We start from the raw sequence: 23,753 nt of genomic DNA, 5'->3' as shown, positions 1-23,753 counted from the left end.
TCTAAGTGGGGCTGCTTAGGTTGTGTGGAGACCCTGTCTGCTGGCATGCACTGCTCCTGGTTCCTGAGCTAGCTTGGTTGGAGTTGCCGTCTGGGCCTCCATGTGCCTCCTGTGGCCCGGTGTAGGCGCGGGGTGGGATGGAAGTGTAGGACACAGTGGGGATATGCTGCACTTAGACGCCTCTCCACGTGGTGATCTTGCGAGGCTCCATGAGCAAAGCACTTGCTCACAGGCACTGCTGCAGGATAGTGTCAGAAGGGAGGACAGCTGGCCTGAAACTTACTGAGCTTCTTTAACCCTGCAGTACAAGTATAAAGAAGGCTATCGCAAGCAGCTTGGCCACCATATTGGAGCCCGAAATATAGAGGATGATCCAAAGATGATGTGGTCGATGCACGTAGCCAAGATCCAGAGTGACAGGGAGTACAAGAAAGCCTTTGAGAAGACAAAGACACACTTCAGTAGCCCAGTGGACATGCTGGGAATTGTGCTGGCCAAGAAATGTCAGGAGCTGGTCAGTGACATTGATTACAAGCATCTTCTGCATCGGTGGACCTGTCTGCCGGACCAGAACGATGTTGTACAAGCCAGGAAAGTGTACGACCTTCAGAGCGATGTAAGTTGTTCTTTATTGGCTGTGTGAAAACGAGAAGTCTCTCCTGCATTCTGTTCCTTTGTTGGAGAAGGTCCAGGTGGGGAGCATAAATGTAGGCTGATTCTGTGAGACCGAGACTGTGTGGTGCTGTACTATCTTGCTAAGAGTTGGTGTCATGAAGAGTCAGAGATGAAGTTTGTGTGGGGTCCTAGTTTATGGTCACAGAAGAGTCCTGTCTTGCCTTGAGCATTTTGCAGGTGGCTGGAGTTCTGTATGGCAGGGGAAGGGCAACAGAGTCAAATATTTTCTTTTGGAGGACCGAGGGTGGGCAAAGGCAAGCCACGTGTGCAGTGGCAACTGGTATGAAGAGCATTGGGTGATGAGGTATAAGGCTCCTCCTGTGCCAGTGCCAGCTGCAGCCTGCCAAATGGGGCAGGTCTTTCCTGGGGAGAATAAGATGTAGGGGGAAGGTTTGTGGATTGCTTGGCACCTGCTTGTGCTGTTGTAGGCACGGGGAGCCGCATTTAATGGGAGTCCCTGTGGTGGTGGCTGGTGGGTTGACGCAGGGGAATGTGTTTTGGTAGGCAGAGCTTCCCTAGGTAGGAGTAGCGGTTGCATGGAGTGAGGAGGTTGCTGAGCTGCTTTGTGTCCTTGCCTGTCCTTCAGAATGTGTACAAGTCCGACCTTCTGTGGCTGAGGGGCATTGGCTGGTTCCCCAGTGGTTCGCTGGACGATGAGAAGAACAAGAGGGCGAGCCTCATCCTGAGTGACAAGAAGTATCGGCAACACCCGGACACCATCAAATTCACGAGCATTCCTGACTCGATGCCTATGGTTCTGGCAAAGCACAACTCCGAAATTATGAACCAAGTGAGTTTTCCTTGTGTTTGCAACATGAAGGAAACGAGCGCCTTCCTTTCCCAGGACGTTGGGCTCTCTCCTTCCAGGGCCTGGGTTCTGCAAGGGGGGAATTGCATCCCCCCTCTTGCATGAGGGATTTGTGTTCCTTGTTTTAGATCAAATTCTGTTTTGTGTGGTTGGAGCAGTAATTGGGTGCGGTGCAGACAAGGAAAGGGTGGAGCGTTGGAAAGTTTTGGGAGAAGAAAAGGCGTTCCTGAGTCCGTGCAAAGTAGAGGCCCCTTGCTTCAGTTCATTGAGCTAGTTTGCTCTTTGGGTTTGTTGCCCTGTGCTTGCGTGATCTTATTTCACGTTGTACTCGTTTTTTCAGCGCGCGTACACGTCAGCCTGGGAGAAAGATAAAACCAGCGTTCACATTATGCCGGATACACCTGGTATTTTGCTAGCCCAGCAGAACAAAGTGAACTTCAGTGAGGTAGGTGTTTGAGCTGGGGTTAAGTGTCTGTCCTGGACACTGCTGTGGCCCGAGAAGCAGCGTTGCTTGAGGGGAATGCTTGTTTTTCTTTCAGAAACTGTACAAGCTTGCGATGGAGGAAGAGAAGAAAAAGGGCTATGACATGCGAGCAGATGCCATTCCTATCAAGTCTGCTAAAGCTTCCAGAGACATTGCAAGTGATGTAAGTACACAGGAGGCCTTGGCAGCACGTGCTACCGGACATTTTCCAGGTGCTTTCTTTCAGGGGAAGCCCCAGGTTTGCAACCTCAGCCGAATGGAGGCAACGGAGATCTTACCTGTCATTACCAATCAGCTAGTCCGTAAATGTTTGGTTTTGGGGGGTCTGCCTGTAGGTGTCCCTGCATGTTATGGGTGTGCAGCGTTGCGAGGGTCTGCATAGATGGTGTGGAGAGAGTAACTGTGGGAGCTGAGTGACGGACATAATCCAAAGCAGCGTCCCTCCTGGGCTTGTGGGAGCGTCTCCTTGTGCAACAGAGTAGACTTTTGAGGTGGCGTGCTGCCCTCAGTACTGCCAGTCTGCAGTCCCCTGGTTTTGCAGCTACACAGCTGAGCTGGACCTTAGGAAGGAAAACCCAGACCAAGTTTTTTGTTATGACCGGGGCATTAACCGTTTCCATCTGGACTGGGGTCACTGCAGGCCCGTCATTACTGTGCCCCAGAGTATCTCTTCAGGGCTCAGCTCTGCAGGAGCTTAATTTACTCTCTCCTATGAGGTTCTGTAGTTCAGGTTTGTTCCTTACTGTGAGGAGATGTGTTCAATCTCTCCTCAGTCTTGCTTGACATTTCAGTAAGAGGAGGGGGAAAAAGTGTCGTGTTGCCCCTTGTCACTTCCCAAGCTTAGTGAATATAGGCCTGCAGCTGAGGACACACACTGGGCTGGGAGAAAAGACTCCTGAGCACTGTGCAGGAGAGCCTGGTGCAGTGGAGAGTGTCAGCTGCTGTGGGCTGTGTGGGTGAGTGCAGACAGGGCTGTGCAGGATGAGGCCCAGGCTGCCTGCTGGAGCAGTCCTGTGGTTTTCCCTGAGTTTTGCATCCCAGCTGCTGAGCTGGCCTCTAAGTGGGGCTGCTTAGGTTGTGTGGAGACCCTGTCTGCTGGCATGCACTGCTCCTGGTTCCTGAGCTAGCTTGGTTGGAGTTGCCGTCTGGGCCTCCATGTGCCTCCTGTGGCCCGGTGTAGGCGCGGGGTGGGATGGAAGTGTAGGACACAGTGGGGATATGCTGCACTTAGACGCCTCTCCACGTGGTGATCTTGCGAGGCTCCATGAGCAAAGCACTTGCTCACAGGCACTGCTGCAGGATAGTGTCAGAAGGGAGGACAGCTGGCCTGAAACTTACTGAGCTTCTTTAACCCTGCAGTACAAGTATAAAGAAGGCTATCGCAAGCAGCTTGGCCACCATATTGGAGCCCGAAATATAGAGGATGATCCAAAGATGATGTGGTCGATGCACGTAGCCAAGATCCAGAGTGACAGGGAGTACAAGAAAGCCTTTGAGAAGACAAAGACACACTTCAGTAGCCCAGTGGACATGCTGGGAATTGTGCTGGCCAAGAAATGTCAGGAGCTGGTCAGTGACATTGATTACAAGCATCTTCTGCATCGGTGGACCTGTCTGCCGGACCAGAACGATGTTGTACAAGCCAGGAAAGTGTACGACCTTCAGAGCGATGTAAGTTGTTCTTTATTGGCTGTGTGAAAACGAGAAGTCTCCCCTGCATTCTGTTCCTTTGTTGGAGAAGGTCCAGGTGGGGAGCATAAATGTAGGCTGATTCTGTGAGACCGAGACTGTGTGGTGGCTGTTCTGTCTTGCTGTATCATAGTATCGCAGATGTTTCAGGTTGGAATGGACCTTAAAGGTCATCTCGTTCCAACTCCCCTGCCATGGACAGGAACACCTTCCACTAGATGAGGCTGCTCAAAGTGCCATCCAGCCTGTCCTTGAACACTTCCAATGATGGCGCATCCACAACTTACCTAGGCAGCCTCTTCCAGTGTCTCACTACCCTCACAGTAAAGAATTTTTTCCTAATATCTAATCTGAATCTGCCCTCTTTCAGTTTAAAACAATTACCCCAGTGTTTCTATTGAAAACACATTTTCAATTTCAGCCTTTCTCATTGAGGTTACTTTAATTTCTCATTTTTCAGTTCATGAGAGATCTCAGCAGCCCAGCTTTCTTTTTGCTGAGATTTTGTCAAGAATAGGCAGGGATGAAATTTGTGTAGGGTCATAGTTTGTGGTCACAGAAGAGTCCTGTCTTGCCTTGAGCATTTGTGGGGGAGAGTTGCGGCAGGTGGCTGGAGTTGTGTATGGCAGGGGAAGGGCAACAGAGTCAAATATTTTCTTTTGGAGGACCGAGGGTGGGCAAAGGCAAGCCACGTGTGCAGTGGCAACTGGTATGAAGAGCGTTAGGTGATGAGGTATAAGGCTCCTCCTGTGCCAGTGCCAGCTGCAGCCTGCCAAATGGGGCAGGTCTTTCCTGGGGAGAATAAGATGTAGGGGGAAGGTTTGTGGATTGCTTGGCACCTGCTTGTGCTGTTGTAGGCACGGGGAGCCGCATTTAATGGGAGTCCCTGTGGTGGTGGCTGGTGGGTTGACGCAGGGGAATGTGTTTTGGTAGGCAGAGCTTCCCTAGGTAGGAGTAGCGGTTGCATGGAGTGAGGAGGTTGCTGAGCTGCTTTGTGTCCTTGCCTGTCCTTCAGAATGTGTACAAGTCCGACCTTCTGTGGCTGAGGGGCATTGGCTGGTCCCCCAGTGGTTCGCTGGACGATGAGAAGAACAAGAGGGCGAGCCTCATCCTGAGTGACAAGAAGTATCGGCAACACCCGGACACCATCAAATTCACGAGCATTCCTGACTCGATGCCTATGGTTCTGGCAAAGCACAACTCCGAAATTATGAACCAAGTGAGTTTTCCTTGTGTTTGCAACATGAAGGAAACGAGCGCCTTCCTTTCCCAGGACGTTGGGCTCTCTCCTTCCAGGGCCTGGGTTCTGCAAGGGGGGAATTGCATCCCCCCTCTTGCATGAGGGATTTGTGTTCCTTGTTTTAGATCAAATTCTGTTTTGTGTGGTTGGAGCAGTAATTGGGTGCGGTGCAGACAAGGAAAGGGTGGAGCGTTGGAAAGTTTTGGGAGAAGAAAAGGCGTTCCTGAGTCCGTGCAAAGTAGAGGCCCCTTGCTTCAGTTCATTGAGCTAGTTTGCTCTTTGGGTTTGTTGCCCTGTGCTTGCGTGATCTTATTTCACGTTGTACTCGTTTTTTCAGCGCGCGTACACGTCAGCCTGGGAGAAAGATAAAACCAGCGTTCACATTATGCCGGATACACCTGGTATTTTGCTAGCCCAGCAGAACAAAGTGAACTTCAGTGAGGTAGGTGTTTGAGCTGGGGTTAAGTGTCTGTCCTGGACACTGCTGTGGCCCGAGAAGCAGCGTTGCTTGAGGGGAATGCTTGTTTTTCTTTCAGAAACTGTACAAGCTTGCGATGGAGGAAGAGAAGAAAAAGGGCTATGACATGCGAGCAGATGCCATTCCTATCAAGTCTGCTAAAGCTTCCAGAGACATTGCAAGTGATGTAAGTACACAGGAGGCCTTGGCAGCACGTGCTACCGGACATTTTCCAGGTGCTTTCTTTCAGGGGAAGCCCCAGGTTTGCAACCTCAGCCGAATGGAGGCAACGGAGATCTCACCTGTCATTACCAATCAGCTAGTCCGTAAATGTTTTGGTTTTGGGGGGTCTGCCTGTAGGTGTCCCTGCATGTTATGGGTGTGCAGCGTTGCGAGGGTCTGCATAGATGGTGTGGAGAGAGTAACTGTGGGAGCTGAGTGACGGACATAATCCAAAGCAGCGTCCCTCCTGGGCTTGTGGGAGCATCTCCTTTTGCAACAGAGTAGACTTTTGAGGTGGTGTGCTGCCCTCAGTACTGCCAGTCTGCAGTCCCCTGGTTTTGCAGCTACACAGCTGAGCTGGACCTTAGGAAAGAAAACCCAAAACAGGTTTTGCGTAAAAATAAAGGCAGTATAAACATAAATAATTTTTTATTATAATTAGGCATTAATATAAAAATGTATTTTATATATATGTGTTTAGTGTCTCTGTTTACAGTTCCAGTTCTGTCTGTATGTTTCTACAATTTTTATCTCCTGAACTTATTGAATAGGAGTTTATTTTGCTATCATGCTTGAAGGTCACTAACTGATTCTTTTTGTAGAGGATGTTTATTGAACTTTGGACCTTTCGTATAGCTGCTGTATTTTGGTGACTTTTTCTGCTTGCAGGTACTGAGTAGTAGTTCTTAATACGTAGGACAGGGAGTGTCTTCAAAAATGTGAAAGTCTTATCATGCAGACAATTACATGAATCCTTCTTTAGCTGTGTGCTGCAGTTCATCAGCTGAATATTTTCTTATTCTAAAGTCTCTGTGGTTTCAGATGCTAAGTTGTCTGGAGGTTGTGCCGCAGGGGCTGCTACGGACGTAAAGAGAACTAAACTAAAACTCACTGAACATTTTTTTGCCTACAGTACAAGTATAAAGAAGGCTATCGCAAGCAGCTTGGCCACCATATCGGAGCCCGTAACATAGAGGATGATCCAAAGATGATGTGGTCGATGCACGTAGCCAAGATCCAGAGTGACAGGGAGTACAAGAAAGCCTTTGAGAAGACAAAGACACACTTCAGTAGCCCAGTGGACATGCTGGGGATCGTGTTGGCCAAGAAATGTCAGGAGCTGGTCAGCGATGTTGATTACCGCCACTATCTGCATCAGTGGGTCTGTCTGCCGGACCAGAATGATGTTATCCATGCTAAGAAAGCCTATGATCTACAGAGTGATGTGAGTACTTGCTGATAAGCATTGGAATTCTGACATGTATGTAATTTCCTTTGAATATAAACTACAGAAGCTTCTTAGACTGTCTCTCTTATATAGTGTTTTTTCACATTGTGTTTTTACCTATTCCAAGCAAGTTCGTAAGATTTTTAGGAGTGAATGAATCTGTGTGTAAGGAAGGTTGAATATTATGAAGGTTGTCTATGTACAGCTAATCAGTTAGCCAAACAGTAGAATTAGCTGCATATAATCCTTCATAATAGGCAATCTTAATACCTTTATATTTGGAGTAACTGTGTATGAAGAGGAAATTGCCTAGTATGACTTTTTTTTTTTTAGTTGCCTGACTTTAGTGGAGAGAATTCCTTTGTTCTGTCTTGGAGAAAATGGTTTAAATTAAGACCTGCTATTTTTAGTGGGTGACCATTTATTTGTTGTAAACAAATTTTACAGGAAAAGTTTATACTGACTTTCAGGATTTTGTGTTTTAATCCCATTACTCTTTGACTATTCCCCACCATGTTGTCGGGTGAATGATATCCCTTGAAGACACATACAGGGTCTGAATCTGGGTTGCTAACAGAGATTGTTTTGCAGATTGAACTAGGAGGAAGGTAACTTACAGAAAGTAAGCATTAGTTGCATGGTATATATGAAATGTTTAACTGGCAATATTAATGAAAGAACTGTCTTTGTATTTTGTAATAGAACTGCTACAAGTCTGACCTTGAATGGTTGCGAGGCATTGGTTGGGTCCCACTTGGTTCCTTGGAGGTTGAAAAAGCCAAGAAGGCAGGGGAGATCCTGAGTGATAAAATATACCGTCAGCCTCCGGACACAATCAAGTTTACTAGCGTCACTGATTCTCTAGAGATGGTCTTAGCCAAGCAGAATGCAGAGACAATGAATAAGGTGAGTATTGATTCGATTAGGTAACATGTCAGCAGTCTCGGCCTAAACCCTGGAGACAGGACTAGAAATAGACATGTGTGGTTGCTGTGTGAGATTTTAGCACAGTGAGGCTTTAAGAGTGTAAGTTACATTCTTGGTAATCAACAGGTAACTTATTTTCAGCAAGTGCTATTTTAATAGTATCTTCTAAGTTACCCAGTTAAATTGGAATGATCAATTTTGAAGCTTTCCACATACTCTACAGTGTGTCTAGTAATGTGTTACCTAACTTTCATCTAATTTTTAATATAGCAATTTGTCTAATCTAATAATTTATCAAGTTTATCCAGTGATTAGTAATTAATAAATGACTTGTTTTAGGGCAGTCTTTGAAACATCTATATTTTAAACAATTCAGCGTAGTACTTAAAATGTAAGAGTTTGTTTGAATATGTGGCCCTGATCTCAATCCTATTTATGTCAATAAAACCACTTCGTCTTTCAAACACGCCTTATTTTTAGAGTTTAGATCTCTGTGTGTCTGATTAGCATTCTGTGCCTTTTTTCTAAACGTTTTTTTTTAACACAATTCTTTCTAGGTTACCAGTTCTTAATCTGAACATTAAGTATCTAGAGGAGTGAATATAAAATCTCATTGCTATATAAGGAATAAGGATTTTTTAGACTTGGAGTACAGATCTGTAACTCTTCTTACATTTTAGGAGATCTCCAAGTAGTCCCTGTTTATTTTCCCCCCTTTAACATACGTTATTTCTTTTTCAGCGTTTATATACTGAGGCCTGGGATAAAGACAAGACACAAATCCACATAATGCCTGACACACCTGAAATCACACTGGCAAAACAGAACATGCAAAACTACAGTGTGGTGAGTGTGTTAGCTCTCCAAATGTAACTGGTCTGTTTCATGGCTGGATCATCAGTATTCTGATAAACCTTATATAGATGATACCATCAGTTTAAGTAACCCCCAATATTTATTCTCAAAATTGTGACTTTAAAAACTTTGTTTGCGTATTTGTACAGTAGTGCATATGTACAACAGTGAGTGTTATGCAGAATAAACTCCATGAGAAGTTGTGTGTCTCCAGTGAATTTTTGGGAGTAATTTCTGCCAATGTGCATACTATTGGGAAGGCAAAAAATTAATTCCAACATTGGAAGTACCAAAAAGGTAAATTCCAGCACAATTCTGAAGAGCAGTGATCCCAGTGTTCAATGTTAGTTTAGGCAGATAAATTGACATGAGTAAGAGGTGGCTTTAAAAGGTAAGTTTTACTCCACTTGTACAGAAGAATAGTTTATCTCCAAATTTGTAGTCAATGTTATGTTATTTAAAGTATTGAAAGAAAAAAATCGTTAGCTAATGTATTTAGCAAAGATCTTCCTTTGATACAAATTTCTATCGGCTCCTGATCTGGGGCATTGAGTTAAAGTTAGATAAAGCTGGGTTAGAATAAATCTCAACACAATTTTTTAAATCTACTCTACTTACAAGCCATTTGTTTTGCATAGAATGTAATATATGGAGCTTACTTACATGAATCCCATTGTTAATTCTTCGCCTAGAAACTCTACAAACAGGCCATGGAAGAAGCAAAAAAGAAAGGCTATGATTTGAGAAGTGATGCTATCCCCATTCAAGCTGCCAAAGCATCCAGGCAAATTGCCAGCGATGTAAGAAACTACTTTTTTTTCCTTTGTGTGGTGACTTCTGATCTCTGCAACCTGAAAGTTATCAGCTGGATTCTGTAAAAGGCATTTCAATTAAATTGTGATCTGAAATAATAGATTTTTGGAAGCAAATTATTATATGTGTTTAAAGACTTAATTGTAAAAATTAAATGTTGAGAAGTTATAAGGACAATATAATGCTGTTATCATGTTAATTTTATAGCTCATAAACCTGTATCTTTAATTAAATCTTAACAGTATGTATATTATTATATTTAATAAGGATTAAGTATGTTTAATAAGAGGAGGATTATTTCTCACTAATACTAGTGAAGAGTGTTTTTTCAGAAGAACTTACTTTAAAATCTCTATTTAGGGTTCTAACTCAAATCTCAAATATTTAATGTGAGAATCCATGTTATTAGCCCCAGAATTGCTTTGACAGTTGTTTTTTTTGACTGTAGGTTATAGAGAAATTTTGAGAGTTTATTATTAGAAATATTTAATACGACTACCTGATATTTAGAGGTGATATAGAAATATGATATCTTGATTTATATTTCAGTACAACTATAAAGAAGGCTATCGCAAGCAGCTTGGCCACCACATAGGGGCCCGTAACATAGAGGATGATCCAAAGATGATGTGGTCGATGCACGTAGCCAAGATCCAGAGTGACAGGGAGTACAAGAAAGCCTTTGAGAAGACAAAGACACACTTCAGTAGCCCAGTGGACATGCTGGGAATCGTGTTGGCCAAGAAATGTCAGGAGCTGGTCAGCGATGTTGATTACCGCCACTATCTGCATCAGTGGGTCTGTCTGCCGGACCAGAATGATGTTATCCATGCTAAGAAAGCCTATGATCTGCAGAGTGATGTAAGCTCTTTTGATTTAATTTTTGGTGAGGAATGTATTTGATGTTTTACATAGGTGGACCAAGCCATAACATACCAATGCGGTAGAATTAAATTTGCAAGAGTTATTTTTAAGTTTCATGGCTAATTGAAACTCAGATCTCCAATAGGATAGGTTAACTAATTGATATTTAAATTAAGTTCTGAAATTCCAGAGTTTGGTCTATTTATAATTTGCCATTCTGTGAAACTTAGATAATGTTTTCACTCTTAATGTAGATAAAATGCAGTTATTTTTTCTAAGATTTTCTCTAGGGCTTTGAATTTATTTGAATTAAAAGTTGATAGTGAGGTTACTTAACTGTGAAAAGATGCACTGTGTAAATTGCATTGTTGTTATTAGAATAACTTGTGCATTTTTTTTGGTAATAGAACTGCTACAAGTCTGACCTTGAATGGTTGCGAGGCATTGGTTGGGTCCCACTTGGTTCCTTGGAGGTTGAAAAAGCCAAGAAGGCAGGGGAGATCCTGAGTGATAAAATATACCGTCAGCCTCCGGACACAATCAAGTTTACTAGCGTCACTGATTCTCTAGAGATGGTCTTAGCCAAGCAGAATGCAGAGACAATGAATAAGGTGAGTATTGATTCGATTAGGTAACATGTCAGCAGTCGGCCTAAACCCTGGAGACAGGACTAGAAATATAATGATCACAAGTAATGCTGAAGTTCAGAGATGATGTATTTTCAAGTAGTGTGCTCTGTTTATTTCAATGAAAACTATTAGGCCATGTAATGGAAGACTCGAACTTTCTCATGATATTCTACATAGTACATTTTAATCTTTTCTTTGACATGTCTGTGCAGTGAGCACTAATAATGCTTTGGTTTATTCATTATTCTTAAGTAACGTGGCAGTTTTCTAAGTTTTGTTAAAATTCCTCAGATAAATTATCTTTTCAATAATGATATCACTACTTTATTAAATACATAACCATTTATCCATGCTATATTTCCTCTAATTTTACCTAGTATGCTCTATGTTTTACCTGATTAATAAGATATTACCTTGTTTTGGAATGCAATATTAATCTCTTCCTGTATTCTTTCTTAGCATTTATACACTGAAGCATGGAATAAAGATAAGACCATGGTTCATGTCATGCCTGACACACCAGAAATCCTGCTAGCTAAACAAAACCAATTAAATTACAGTCAGGTGAGTAAAACTGAAGAGTTGAGAGAATTAAAAGATTTCTGACAAGTACAATTTTGTCATCTGACTTTTAATTAATATTATAATATTGTCAATTTCTTTAGGTCACAAATTGCTAGCTCCACTGCTGAAATCAGAGTTGTTCTTTCTTTAGAATTTACCTCCTAGGTATCTATTTGGGCTTTTAAAATATTTTATCTGCCATAAATGAGAAGTCATTTCTATAGCAAGGTATGGAAATAAATAATTTAACTTTTAGAATATTCCTTTCTTTGCCTTCCCTAAATGGTTTCCAGTTTCCAAGCATCTACAATACAAGATCTTTGAAATCTGCATTGTTTTATTTTCTAGAGAAGACAGAGCTGTGTTCAGATATTTAAGTTCTCTGAACATTGGCAATATTGTTCAAGGACCGCATTTCTTTTATTACACAGATGTGCTTAACTGAAGTGTAATTATGTTTTTGAAACAAGAATGTGAATATTTTTCTCACAGAAAATGTACAAATTAGCTTTGGAGGAATCGAAGAAGAAGGGTCACGATTTGCGTTTTGATGCCATTCCTATTCAAGCTGCCAAAGCATCCAGGGAGATTGCCAGTGATGTAAGCAGGTTTTTTTATCATGTCTGTATGGATTTGGTAATGGAAAAGAATCAGAATGTTTATTCCATTGTTCATTAATGTAATACCTTATAGTTTATAGAATAGATAATACTGAAATCCAGTGATTCCACTGCATGCCTTTAGTGCACGGAAGGAATGGATAGCCAGTATTTTTATGCATGAAGTATGTATCACAGCAATAAATAAATAAAATACCATTAGGATTATTTCTATGCCCCCTGTAATAGTTCCACTGATGCCCATGGATGTTCAAGCAGGATGATCAATAAGGCATATGAATCTATGCTAGAGTTAGTCAAATTAATTTCTGATTCAAAATAGGAAATACTTTAAAATCTCTCCCCAAAATATATTTATTAGTAAAGCAATTCTAAAAGTTCTAAATTGTTGTCTTTTCCTGAGGAGAAAATAGCTCTGTTGAAATGTGATATTGAAATTCAAGATGTCTGAATACAAAAACAGGAAAAAAATATGCAATGACTATGACAGGTTTTGCTTCTGGGATGAGGAAACATCACTAAGAGACAGAGGATAACAGATTTTTATGCTCCTTGTTTTTCTATCAAGACTGATATTTAAACTGTTAGTATTAAGACCAACTCAGACTATCTTCATCAAGGTGTTTTGTAATAAGCTTTTACAATAAGTTAATATTTACATTTTAATCTTAATAGTAAAAAAATGTGGGATATCAAAATTCTTAGTAAGTGTGTGACATTAAATGTTTAGTTAATTGAAAGTGTGATATAGTTATATAAAAAATCAGAGATAATGATATCTGGAATAAAAATCCTTTTTATGTGAAAAATAATAAAAAAGGAGAAAGACCTAAAACATATTTTTCTCTAAACAAAAGACTAATGATTATGTTAAACTGTATGAATTATTTATTAATTTATAAATATACCATGTGAATATGAATATACTTTATTTCAGTACAAATACAAAGAAGGCTATCGCAAGCAGCTTGGCCACCACATAGGGGCCCGTAACATAGAGGATGATCCAAAGATGATGTGGTCGATGCACGTAGCCAAGATCCAGAGTGACAGGGAGTACAAGAAAGCCTTTGAGAAGACAAAGACACACTTCAGTAGCCCAGTGGACATGCTGGGGATCGTGTTGGCCAAGAAATGTCAGGAGCTGGTCAGCGATGTTGATTACCGCCACTATCTGCATCAGTGGGTCTGTCTGCCGGACCAGAATGATGTTATCCATGCTAAGAAAGCCTATGATCTGCAGAGTGATGTGAGTAAATCATAAAATTTGTAATACATAATTAAATATACTGGGTCTTGTACAATATAATTTTTAAAAGATACATAGTCGCTTGCATCAGACATGTTGATAGAGGTGAAATAATTAATATTCTGTCATCAAATTTATGCTTAATTGTATATTCTCAGTCCTCAGCCTGAGGTGTAATTTGTGTGTAACTCTGGTATTTGTGGAGCTCTTCAGTAACTCTGTTCTTTCTGTTATTTAATAATTATTTTAATAAATCTTCAAAAATAACAATTGTTTTCAAAACTATGTCCTGCTACTATGCAGAAATATATAAAATTGTTCATGTAGACTAGGATATGCTTATTTATAATTATTTTAATATTTGATCACACTTGCACATATATAATGAACTTTCAAATTTTTTCAGGCTGTTTACAAATCAGACCTGGAATGGCTAAGAGGTATTGGATGGGTTCCTATTGGTTCCATGGAAGTTGAGAAAGCCAAGAAAGCTGGAGAAATCCTGAGTGAAAGGAAGTATCGTCAACCAGCAGATCAAATTAAATTTACTAGTGTGACAGATTCTTTGGCCATGGTCTTAGCCAAGCAAAATGCTGAGATAATGAACAAGGTGAGGGGGTTTTTTTGTTTGTTTGTTTGGGTTTTTTTAGCAAAATCACTAGTATTACTAGCTAATAGAAATTGTTCATTATGTGAAAAATACGAAATACAAAGGCTAAACACTGCCATTGTGGACTTAGAGAAAATGAATGTCCAAATTTAGCCTTTGCACAGGAAAGCTCTTATCTCAGGGGTCTGTCTGAACTGAACATTTAGTAAAAATGTCTAGAAAAAATTCACTTAAGTCACATATTTTTCAAGAGTAATACTAAAAATTTTGGTGAATTTCCCTCTTCCTCCCATCTCAGCTAAAATCCTATTTTAAAATGTTTGTTTGATATGGTTTTTCTGTTTTTTTTAATGCTACTTCACTATACAAAGCTCCTCTCTGACAGAACAGGCTAAATTTTTTTGCAGTTCTTAGACAATACTGTGAAATACGCAGAAATGATGTTCCAGCAAGGTGTTAGGGTATGTTCCGAGGTGGTGGTGCCATGACCATGCTATAAGATAGGATGTAGCAGAATACTGAGGCTTTTAGAGCAGCTGCTATAATGATGTATTGTTGACTGAATGTCATACTGCATGATGAACAAGTTATGAGGAAATAGCTTATGTTCTCTGGAAGTGAAGCTTCTGAATTTATCTCAGACCTGGAGGATGAAAGTCACAAAATACCTGCTCCTTCTCTTTAATAAGAAACATCAGTCAAACAACTCATACAGATAGAGCAGAATAATGAATACAGTTTTCCTCCTACAGCAGTTTCCCAGCAATCCTAAATCAATGAATTGTTCTGCCAACTTAGCCTGAGAAGTAATGAGGAAGGACAAAGCTTCCTTCTTGAGCTGTTCAGTGAGAAGCTTTGCTATGACAGGGTAGACAAAGCTTGCTTAAACTACCCCTCACAGTTTGTAAAATACTTTCTTTGGACAAATGTATTAGTTTAGTTATATATATCTTGTTCTGCTTTAAGATTACTTTTCTTGTATATTATGGATATATTTTTGATAACTATTGCTTTCAAATTTGCAGTCTTTCCATTGTGACACACATAAAGAAACTTTTTAAAGGAATGTGTTTTCCTCTCTCTAGCGTTTATACACAGAAGCCTGGGATGCAGACAAAACATCAATTCACGTCATGCCTGACACACCGGATATTTTGTTAGCGAAGGCCAATGCAGCTAATGTTAGCCATGTAAGAACATTTAAACATATACTGAAGTAATGGAATTTCAGAAATTAAGTAAGGATTTCTTTAACCATAATGATCTTCTAAAATATGCATTCATGAAAATTTTAAGAAAAAATTATGAAATGTAGAAATTCTGTATTTCTGAATATTGAGAAACCATTTTCTGTCATCTTTTGTGTAGAAACTTTATATACAAGCCTGGGAAGAGGCCAAAAAGAAGGGTTATGATATGAGGGCTGATGCAATTCCAATCCGAAGTGCAAAGGCATCAAGAGATATTGCGAGTGACGTACGTTTTTCCTTTACGTTTATTTTCTATTAGCTTCAGAAACAAGATTGAAGTAATCAGCTATGTACAACTTAAAAAAAAAAAAAAAGGTATATCAAATTAATCTTGAAAGCGTACTAACAAAGAATTCACTGCAGAAAGAAACTGGGCAACAGTTTCCAAAAGGAACGATGAATTATAAATCCTGACATTAAGCAGATATTAGAAAATAATAAACTACAATGAAAATAAAATCTGTGGATCAAGAATGCATTAGACATTTCTAAACTCTAAATGAGTATATTTCGTAACATAAAAAAACCCATTTGTGATCAGAAGCAATATGAAATTACAGGAAATTCATCCCAGATTCACTGTTTCATTTAATGCTTCTTTTTGCATTTCTAGTATAAGTACAAAGAAACGCACGAGAAGCAGAAAGGCCACTACATCGGGTGCCGAACTGCCCAGGAGGATCCCAAACTGTCGTGGGCTGCGCGTGCCATGTTGCTGCAGAACGACCGAATTTACCGGAAGGCGTACCACGACTCAAAGGCCCAGATCCACATACCAGTCGACGCGATGTCAGTGCAGGCAGCCAAGGAGTGCCAGAATCTAGTCAGTGATGTTGACTACCGCCACTACTTTCACCACTGGACCTGTCTGCCTGACCAGAATGACGTGATCCATGCAAGGAAGGCCTACGACCTACAGAGTGATGTGAGTGAGAGTAACTGTAGAAAAGCTGTATGGCAGGTGTGTGAGGCTCTGTTTGCTAGTGACTGTGCAAATATCCTTTCAAATGGACGTTCACGAACCTGCAGTCAGTCCTGGTATGTTTATTTTAATTCACCTGGATGACCCTTTCCAAATCAGTAGTGTTTTCAGCCGGGAGGCCAGAAATATTCCGGGCAGTTCATAAGGAGGCCGTAGTTTTTTGGTCCGCTGTAGAATGTTTGCTTGCAGACTGCTTGCAGATTATGCCACTGGTTTGCATGCAGCGAGCATCTTTAGAAGTATCTTTGTTGCTGTGCAAATCAGGGGTTTAGCTGTGTGTGGGAAGGACCTGGTGCGCCACAGTCTCACTGACTGCTTGTTTTGGAACCGTGAGAGAAGGAGCTTGGGGAAAGCCTTGTACGAGACCTCTCTGCACATAGAGTTGTCTCTGCAATGTCAGTAACCCTTGGCTTTTTTGTAGAATGTGTACAAGTCAGACCTGGAATGGTTGCGAGGCATTGGCTGGTTGACAGAAGGTTCTGTGGACGTGGTGAAAGCAAAGAAAGCCCAGGAGCTCCTGAACGAGAGGTTGTACCGCACACGGCCGGAGGAGTTGAAATTCACTAGCGTTACTGACTCGCCAGACGTTGTCCAGGCTAAGATCAATGCTTTGCAGATCAGTGACGTAAGCTTACCTTTCACTTACCTTTCATTTTATGTGAGGGCATTTCTTTTGTTTTGTGGTGGACAGTAGAATTTCTGCCATGGGAATGACTAATTGGAAAGTATTGCAGACCAGAATTACTAAAGAGTTCCTGTTGGTGTTTTTTTTCTCAGTGTTCAGACCATAGTGAAATGTCATTATGCTTCCTTTCTCCTTTAGCATCTGTATCGTGAAGCCTGGGATAGAGACAAGACGCAGATTACCATACCTTCCGATACTCCTGTAATGCTGCAGTCCAAAGTCAATGCTCTCAACATCAGCAACGTAAGAGAATGAAATCATTAGGCATATGAAGCATTACTAAACTAAGAGTATGACAATTGCTCTTCCAGAGTAGGTTTGAAGAAAGGGAGTTGGTATCAGAGAGTCTTGACTGCGTGTAACAAGGGCGATTAATTTTCTTTGCAGAAACATTATCAGAAGGCCTGGGATGAGGCCAAGGCGAAAAGCTATGACTTAAGAGCTGATGCCATTCCCATCAAACATGCGAAGGCTTCCAGAGACATTGCTAGTGAGGTACAGTCTTCTCTTACTGTGGTCGCTCTGTCTGTCTTTTCCTGTGTCCAGCTCAGCAGAGCTGAGTGAAGTTCAGTTCAAAGGATTGACAGCTTAGGAAGCTGAAAGCCTTTTGTTCACAAGTCGCTTTCAGGTGAGCAATGTGTGGCTGCTTATGTTGTTTCTGTATTTCTAGTACAAGTACAAAGAAACGCACGAGAAGCAGAAAGGCCACTACATCGGGTGCCGAACTGCCCAGGAGGATCCCAAACTGTCGTGGGCTGCGCGTGCCATGTTGCTGCAGAACGACCGAATTTACCGGAAGGCGTACCACGACTCAAAGGCCCAGATCCACATACCAGTCGACGCGATGTCAGTGCAGGCAGCCAAGGAGTGCCAGAATCTAGTCAGTGATGTTGACTACCGCCACTACTTTCACCACTGGACCTGTCTGCCTGACCAGAATGACGTGATCCATGCAAGGAAGGCCTATGACCTACAGAGTGATGTGAGTGAGAGTAACTGTAGAAAAGCTGTATGGCAGGTGTGTGAGGCTCTGTTTGCTAGTGACTGTGCAAATATCCTTTCAAATGGATGTTCACGAACCTGCAGTCAGTCCTGGTATGTTTATTTTAATTCACCTGGATGACCCTTTCCAAATCAGTAGTGTTTTCAGCCGGGAGGCCAGAAATATTCCGGGCAGTTCATAAGGAGGCCGTGGTTTTTTGGTCCGCTGTAGAATGTTTGCTTGCAGACTGCTTGCAGATTATGCCACTGGTTTGCATGCAGCGAGTATCTTTAGAAGTATCTTTGTTGCTGTGCAAATCAGGGGTTTAGCTGTGTGTGGGAAGGACCTGGTGCGCCACAGTCTCACTGACTGCTTGTTTTGGAACCGTGAGAGAAGGAGCTTGGGGAAAGCCTTGTACGAGACCTCTCTGCACATAGAGTTGTCTCTGCAATGTCAGTAACCCTTGGCTTTTTTGTAGAATGTGTACAAGTCAGACCTGGAATGGTTGCGAGGCATTGGCTGGTTGACAGAAGGTTCTGTGGACGTGGTGAAAGCAAAGAAAGCCCAGGAGCTCCTGAACGAGAGGTTGTACCGCACACGGCCGGAGGAGTTGAAATTCACTAGCGTTACTGACTCGCCAGACGTTGTCCAGGCTAAGATCAATGCTTTGCAGATCAGTGACGTAAGCTTACCTTTCACTTACCTTTCATTTTATGTGAGGGCATTTCTTTTGTTTTGTGGTGGACAGTAGAATTTCTGCCATGGGAATGACTAATTGGAAAGTATTGCAGACCAGAATTACTAAAGAGTTCCTGTTGGTGTTTTTTTTCTCAGTGTTCAGACCATAGTGAAATGTCATTATGCTTCCTTTCTCCTTTAGCATCTGTATCGTGAAGCCTGGGATAGAGACAAGACGCAGATTACCATACCTTCCGATACTCCTGTAATGCTGCAGTCCAAAGTCAATGCTCTCAACATCAGCAACGTAAGAGAATGAAATCATTAGGCATATGAAGCATTACTAAACTAAGAGTATGACAATTGCTCTTCCAGAGTAGGTTTGAAGAAAGGGAGTTGGTATCAGAGAGTCTTGACTGCGTGTAACAAGGGCGATTAATTTTCTTTGCAGAAACATTATCAGAAGGCCTGGGATGAGGCCAAGGCGAAAAGCTATGACTTAAGAGCTGATGCCATTCCCATCAAACATGCGAAGGCTTCCAGAGACATTGCTAGTGAGGTACAGTCTTCTCTTACTGTGGTCGCTCTGTCTGTCTTTTCCTGTGTCCAGCTCAGCAGAGCTGAGTGAAGTTCAGTTCAAAGGATTGACAGCTTAGGAGGCTGAAAGCCTTTTGTTCACAAGTCGCTTTCAGGTGAGCAATGTGTGGCTGCTTATGTTGTTTCTGTATTTCTAGTACAAGTACAAAGAAACGCACGAGAAGCAGAAAGGCCACTACATCGGGTGCCGAACTGCCCAGGAGGATCCCAAACTGTCGTGGGCTGCGCGTGCCATGTTGCTGCAGAACGACCGAATTTACCGGAAGGCGTACCACGACTCAAAGGCCCAGATCCACATACCAGTCGACGCGATGTCAGTGCAGGCAGCCAAGGAGTGCCAGAATCTAGTCAGTGATGTTGACTACCGCCACTACTTTCACCACTGGACCTGTCTGCCTGACCAGAATGACGTGATCCATGCAAGGAAGGCCTACGACCTACAGAGTGATGTGAGTGAGAGTAACTGTAGAAAAGCTGTATGGCAGGTGTGTGAGGCTCTGTTTGCTAGTGACTGTGCAAATATCCTTTCAAATGGACGTTCACGAACCTGCAGTCAGTCCTGGTATGTTTATTTTAATTCACCTGGATGACCCTTTCCAAATCAGTAGTGTTTTCAGCCGGGAGGCCAGAAATATTCCGGGCAGTTCATAAGGAGGCCGTAGTTTTTTGGTCCACTGTAGAATGTTTGCTTGCAGACTGCTTGCAGATTATGCCACTGGTTTGCATGCAGCGAGCATCTTTAGAAGTATCTTTGTTGCTGTGCAAATCAGGGGTTTAGCTGTGTGTGGGAAGGACCTGGTGCGCCACAGTCTCACTGACTGCTTGTTTTGGAACCGTGAGAGAAGGAGCTTGGGGAAAGCCTTGTACGAGACCTCTCTGCACATAGAGTTGTCTCTGCAATGTCAGTAACCCTTGGCTTTTTTGTAGAATGTGTACAAGTCAGACCTGGAATGGTTGCGAGGCATTGGCTGGTTGACAGAAGGTTCTGTGGACGTGGTGAAAGCAAAGAAAGCCCAGGAGCTCCTGAACGAGAGGTTGTACCGCACACGGCCGGAGGAGTTGAAATTCACTAGCGTTACTGACTCGCCAGACGTTGTCCAGGCTAAGATCAATGCTTTGCAGATCAGTGACGTAAGCTTACCTTTCACTTACCTTTCATTTTATGTGAGGGCATTTCTTTTGTTTTGTGGTGGACAGTAGAATTTCTGCCATGGGAATGACTAATTGGAAAGTATTGCAGACCAGAATTACTAAAGAGTTCCTGTTGGTGTTTTTTTTCTCAGTGTTCAGACCATAGTGAAATGTCATTATGCTTCCTTTCTCCTTTAGCATCTGTATCGTGAAGCCTGGGATAGAGACAAGACGCAGATTACCATACCTTCCGATACTCCTGTAATGCTGCAGTCCAAAGTCAATGCTCTCAACATCAGCAACGTAAGAGAATGAAATCATTAGGCATATGAAGCATTACTAAACTAAGAGTATGACAATTGCTCTTCCAGAGTAGGTTTGAAGAAAGGGAGTTGGTATCAGAGAGTCTTGACTGCGTGTAACAAGGGCGATTAATTTTCTTTGCAGAAACATTATCAGAAGGCCTGGGATGAGGCCAAGGCGAAAAGCTATGACTTAAGAGCTGATGCCATTCCCATCAAACATGCGAAGGCTTCCAGAGACATTGCTAGTGAGGTACAGTCTTCTCTTACTGTGGTCGCTCTGTCTGTCTTTTCCTGTGTCCAGCTCAGCAGAGCTGAGTGAAGTTCAGTTCAAAGGATTGACAGCTTAGGAAGCTGAAAGCCTTTTGTTCACAAGTCGCTTTCAGGTGAGCAATGTGTGGCTGCTTATGTTGTTTCTGTATTTCTAGTACAAGTACAAAGAAACGCACGAGAAGCAGAAAGGCCACTACATCGGGTGCCGAACTGCCCAGGAGGATCCCAAACTGTCGTGGGCTGCGCGTGCCATGTTGCTGCAGAACGACCGAATTTACCGGAAGGCGTACCACGACTCAAAGGCCCAGATCCACATACCAGTCGACGCGATGTCAGTGCAGGCAGCCAAGGAGTGCCAGAATCTAGTCAGTGATGTTGACTACCGCCACTACTTTCACCACTGGACCTGTCTGCCTGACCAGAATGACGTGATCCATGCAAGGAAGGCCTATGACCTACAGAGTGATGTGAGTGAGAGTAACTGTAGAAAAGCTGTATGGCAGGTGTGTGAGGCTCTGTTTGCTAGTGACTGTGCAAATATCCTTTCAAATGGACGTTCACGAACCTGCAGTCAGTCCTGGTATGTTTATTTTAATTCACCTGGATGACCCTTTCCAAATCAGTAGTGTTTTCAGCCGGGAGGCCAGAAATATTCCGGGCAGTTCATAAGGAGGCCGTGGTTTTTTGGTCCGCTGTAGAATGTTTGCTTGCAGACTGCTTGCAGATTATGCCACTGGTTTGCATGCAGCGAGTATCTTTAGAAGTATCTTTGTTGCTGTGCAAATCAGGGGTTTAGCTGTGTGTGGGAAGGACCTGGTGCGCCACAGTCTCACTGACTGCTTGTTTTGGAACCGTGAGAGAAGGAGCTTGGGGAAAGCCTTGTACGAGACCTCTCTGCACATAGAGTTGTCTCTGCAATGTCAGTAACCCTTGGCTTTTTTGTAGAATGTGTACAAGTCAGACCTGGAATGGTTGCGAGGCATTGGCTGGTTGACAGAAGGTTCTGTGGACGTGGTGAAAGCAAAGAAAGCCCAGGAGCTCCTGAACGAGAGGTTGTACCGCACACGGCCGGAGGAGTTGAAATTCACTAGCGTTACTGACTCGCCAGACGTTGTCCAGGCTAAGATCAATGCTTTGCAGATCAGTGACGTAAGCTTACCTTTCACTTACCTTTCATTTTATGTGAGGGCATTTCTTTTGTTTTGTGGTGGACAGTAGAATTTCTGCCATGGGAATGACTAATTGGAAAGTATTGCAGACCAGAATTACTAAAGAGTTCCTGTTGGTGTTTTTTTTCTCAGTGTTCAGACCATAGTGAAATGTCATTATGCTTCCTTTCTCCTTTAGCATCTGTATCGTGAAGCCTGGGATAGAGACAAGACGCAGATTACCATACCTTCCGATACTCCTGTAATGCTGCAGTCCAAAGTCAATGCTCTCAACATCAGCAACGTAAGAGAATGAAATCATTAGGCATATGAAGCATTACTAAACTAAGAGTATGACAATTGCTCTTCCAGAGTAGGTTTGAAGAAAGGGAGTTGGTATCAGAGAGTCTTGACTGCGTGTAACAAGGGCGATTAATTTTCTTTGCAGAAACATTATCAGAAGGCCTGGGATGAGGCCAAGGCGAAAAGCTATGACTTAAGAGCTGATGCCATTCCCATCAAACATGCAAAGGCTTCCAGAGACATTGCTAGTGAGGTACAGTCTTCTCTTACTGTGGTCGCTCTGTCTGTCTTTTCCTGTGTCCAGCTCAGCAGAGCTGAGTGAAGTTCAGTTCAAAGGATTGACAGCTTAGGAGGCTGAAAGCCTTTTGTTCACAAGTCGCTTTCAGGTGAGCAATGTGTGGCTGCTTATGTTGTTTCTGTATTTCTAGTACAAGTACAAAGAAACGCACGAGAAGCAGAAAGGCCACTACATCGGGTGCCGAACTGCCCAGGAGGATCCCAAACTGTCGTGGGCTGCGCGTGCCATGTTGCTGCAGAACGACCGAATTTACCGGAAGGCGTACCACGACTCAAAGGCCCAGATCCACATACCAGTCGACGCGATGTCAGTGCAGGCAGCCAAGGAGTGCCAGAATCTAGTCAGTGATATTGACTACCGCCACTACTTTCACCACTGGACCTGTCTGCCTGACCAGAATGACGTGATCCATGCAAGGAAGGCCTACGACCTACAGAGTGATGTGCGTATGTGTAGAGACGTGGTAGTAACTACTGTTGCTATTTAATAGATTATAGCCTTATTTTGATGGTTTGATATTATACAGTCGCAAAGGATTTATCTTTAGACTGTTTTCTTCAGTTTTTCATGTTACTGCTATTATATGCTCTTTTTAATCCTTTAAAAATTATTGGTATTATCTCTAAATTTTATAAAATGGTATCTGCTGTGTTACATATGCTTTTGGAGTATTGTGATTTGGAGAGGATGAAGATTTGTCTCTCTTGCTTTGATGGGACTTATGAAATAACATCTGTTTGCTACTTTGGAATCAGTTGGCTTTCGTTACTCCTGTTTAGCTGAGTTGACTTGGAAATTTATTTAATTGCAAGAAAACTGTGTAACATAGCAGGTAAGATGTTTTAGTGGCTGATTTCAAAGCAGGAGGAGTCAGTGCAGCTGATTTCCTGACCTGGCTTTGCTGTTTATCAGTCAACATCAGTCGCTCTTCCTCTGTTTCAGTTAAGAGTTTTGGAGGTGAGATTCATGTCCCTCGCTGAAGTATTTGCTCAATTAAAACTTAAATAATGTTGCCTGATAGCACTTCAGGAATTATGCCAGTTAGCTCTAGTCCCCATTACCTCTATAACTGGTTTTTTTTCCTCCTTTTTGTGAAATTTTCTGGTGGGCAGCTTGATGTTTTGTTTGGACTTGTAAATTGTTGAAGTGACTAGAGGGGACAGGAAGGCTCTTTTAAGATCTTAATACTC

At 42.5% G+C, this 23,753-nt stretch overlaps 1 protein-coding gene across 39 annotated transcripts in view; it reads left to right on the top strand.

Moving 5' to 3' along the window:
- The window catches only part of NEB (nebulin), a 130,169-nt gene that overhangs the window by 43,626 nt on the left and 62,790 nt on the right, over nt 1-23,753 (top strand). For 36 of the 39 annotated variants that reach the window (XM_052793062.1, XM_052793039.1, XM_052793037.1 and 33 more), the window contains exons 47-83: nt 305-616; nt 1,262-1,465; nt 1,824-1,928; nt 2,023-2,130; nt 3,327-3,638; nt 4,672-4,875; nt 5,234-5,338; nt 5,433-5,540; nt 6,489-6,800; nt 7,506-7,709; nt 8,472-8,576; nt 9,278-9,385; nt 9,948-10,259; nt 10,670-10,873; nt 11,351-11,455; nt 11,948-12,055; nt 13,013-13,324; nt 13,731-13,934; nt 15,020-15,124; nt 15,303-15,410; nt 15,798-16,109; nt 16,588-16,791; nt 16,990-17,094; nt 17,239-17,346; nt 17,522-17,833; nt 18,312-18,515; nt 18,714-18,818; nt 18,963-19,070; nt 19,246-19,557; nt 20,036-20,239; nt 20,438-20,542; nt 20,687-20,794; nt 20,970-21,281; nt 21,760-21,963; nt 22,162-22,266; nt 22,411-22,518; nt 22,694-23,005. In XM_052793062.1, the coding sequence (XP_052649022.1) occupies nt 305-616; nt 1,262-1,465; nt 1,824-1,928; nt 2,023-2,130; nt 3,327-3,638; nt 4,672-4,875; nt 5,234-5,338; nt 5,433-5,540; nt 6,489-6,800; nt 7,506-7,709; nt 8,472-8,576; nt 9,278-9,385; nt 9,948-10,259; nt 10,670-10,873; nt 11,351-11,455; nt 11,948-12,055; nt 13,013-13,324; nt 13,731-13,934; nt 15,020-15,124; nt 15,303-15,410; nt 15,798-16,109; nt 16,588-16,791; nt 16,990-17,094; nt 17,239-17,346; nt 17,522-17,833; nt 18,312-18,515; nt 18,714-18,818; nt 18,963-19,070; nt 19,246-19,557; nt 20,036-20,239; nt 20,438-20,542; nt 20,687-20,794; nt 20,970-21,281; nt 21,760-21,963; nt 22,162-22,266; nt 22,411-22,518; nt 22,694-23,005 (6,873 nt within the window). The remainder of the gene's footprint in view (nt 1-304; nt 617-1,261; nt 1,466-1,823; nt 1,929-2,022; nt 2,131-3,326; nt 3,639-4,671; nt 4,876-5,233; nt 5,339-5,432; nt 5,541-6,488; nt 6,801-7,505; nt 7,710-8,471; nt 8,577-9,277; nt 9,386-9,947; nt 10,260-10,669; nt 10,874-11,350; nt 11,456-11,947; nt 12,056-13,012; nt 13,325-13,730; nt 13,935-15,019; nt 15,125-15,302; nt 15,411-15,797; nt 16,110-16,587; nt 16,792-16,989; nt 17,095-17,238; nt 17,347-17,521; nt 17,834-18,311; nt 18,516-18,713; nt 18,819-18,962; nt 19,071-19,245; nt 19,558-20,035; nt 20,240-20,437; nt 20,543-20,686; nt 20,795-20,969; nt 21,282-21,759; nt 21,964-22,161; nt 22,267-22,410; nt 22,519-22,693; nt 23,006-23,753) is intronic. The other 3 variants (XM_052793054.1, XM_052793055.1, XM_052793060.1) reach the window with 3 other exon arrangements.

This window comes from Harpia harpyja, chromosome 7 (genome assembly GCF_026419915.1).
Source record: "Harpia harpyja isolate bHarHar1 chromosome 7, bHarHar1 primary haplotype, whole genome shotgun sequence".
NCBI classification, from domain to species: domain Eukaryota; kingdom Metazoa; phylum Chordata; class Aves; order Accipitriformes; family Accipitridae; genus Harpia; species Harpia harpyja.
Note: the sequence above shows the minus strand (reverse complement) of the source record. Positions and strands in the feature narration are given on the sequence as shown.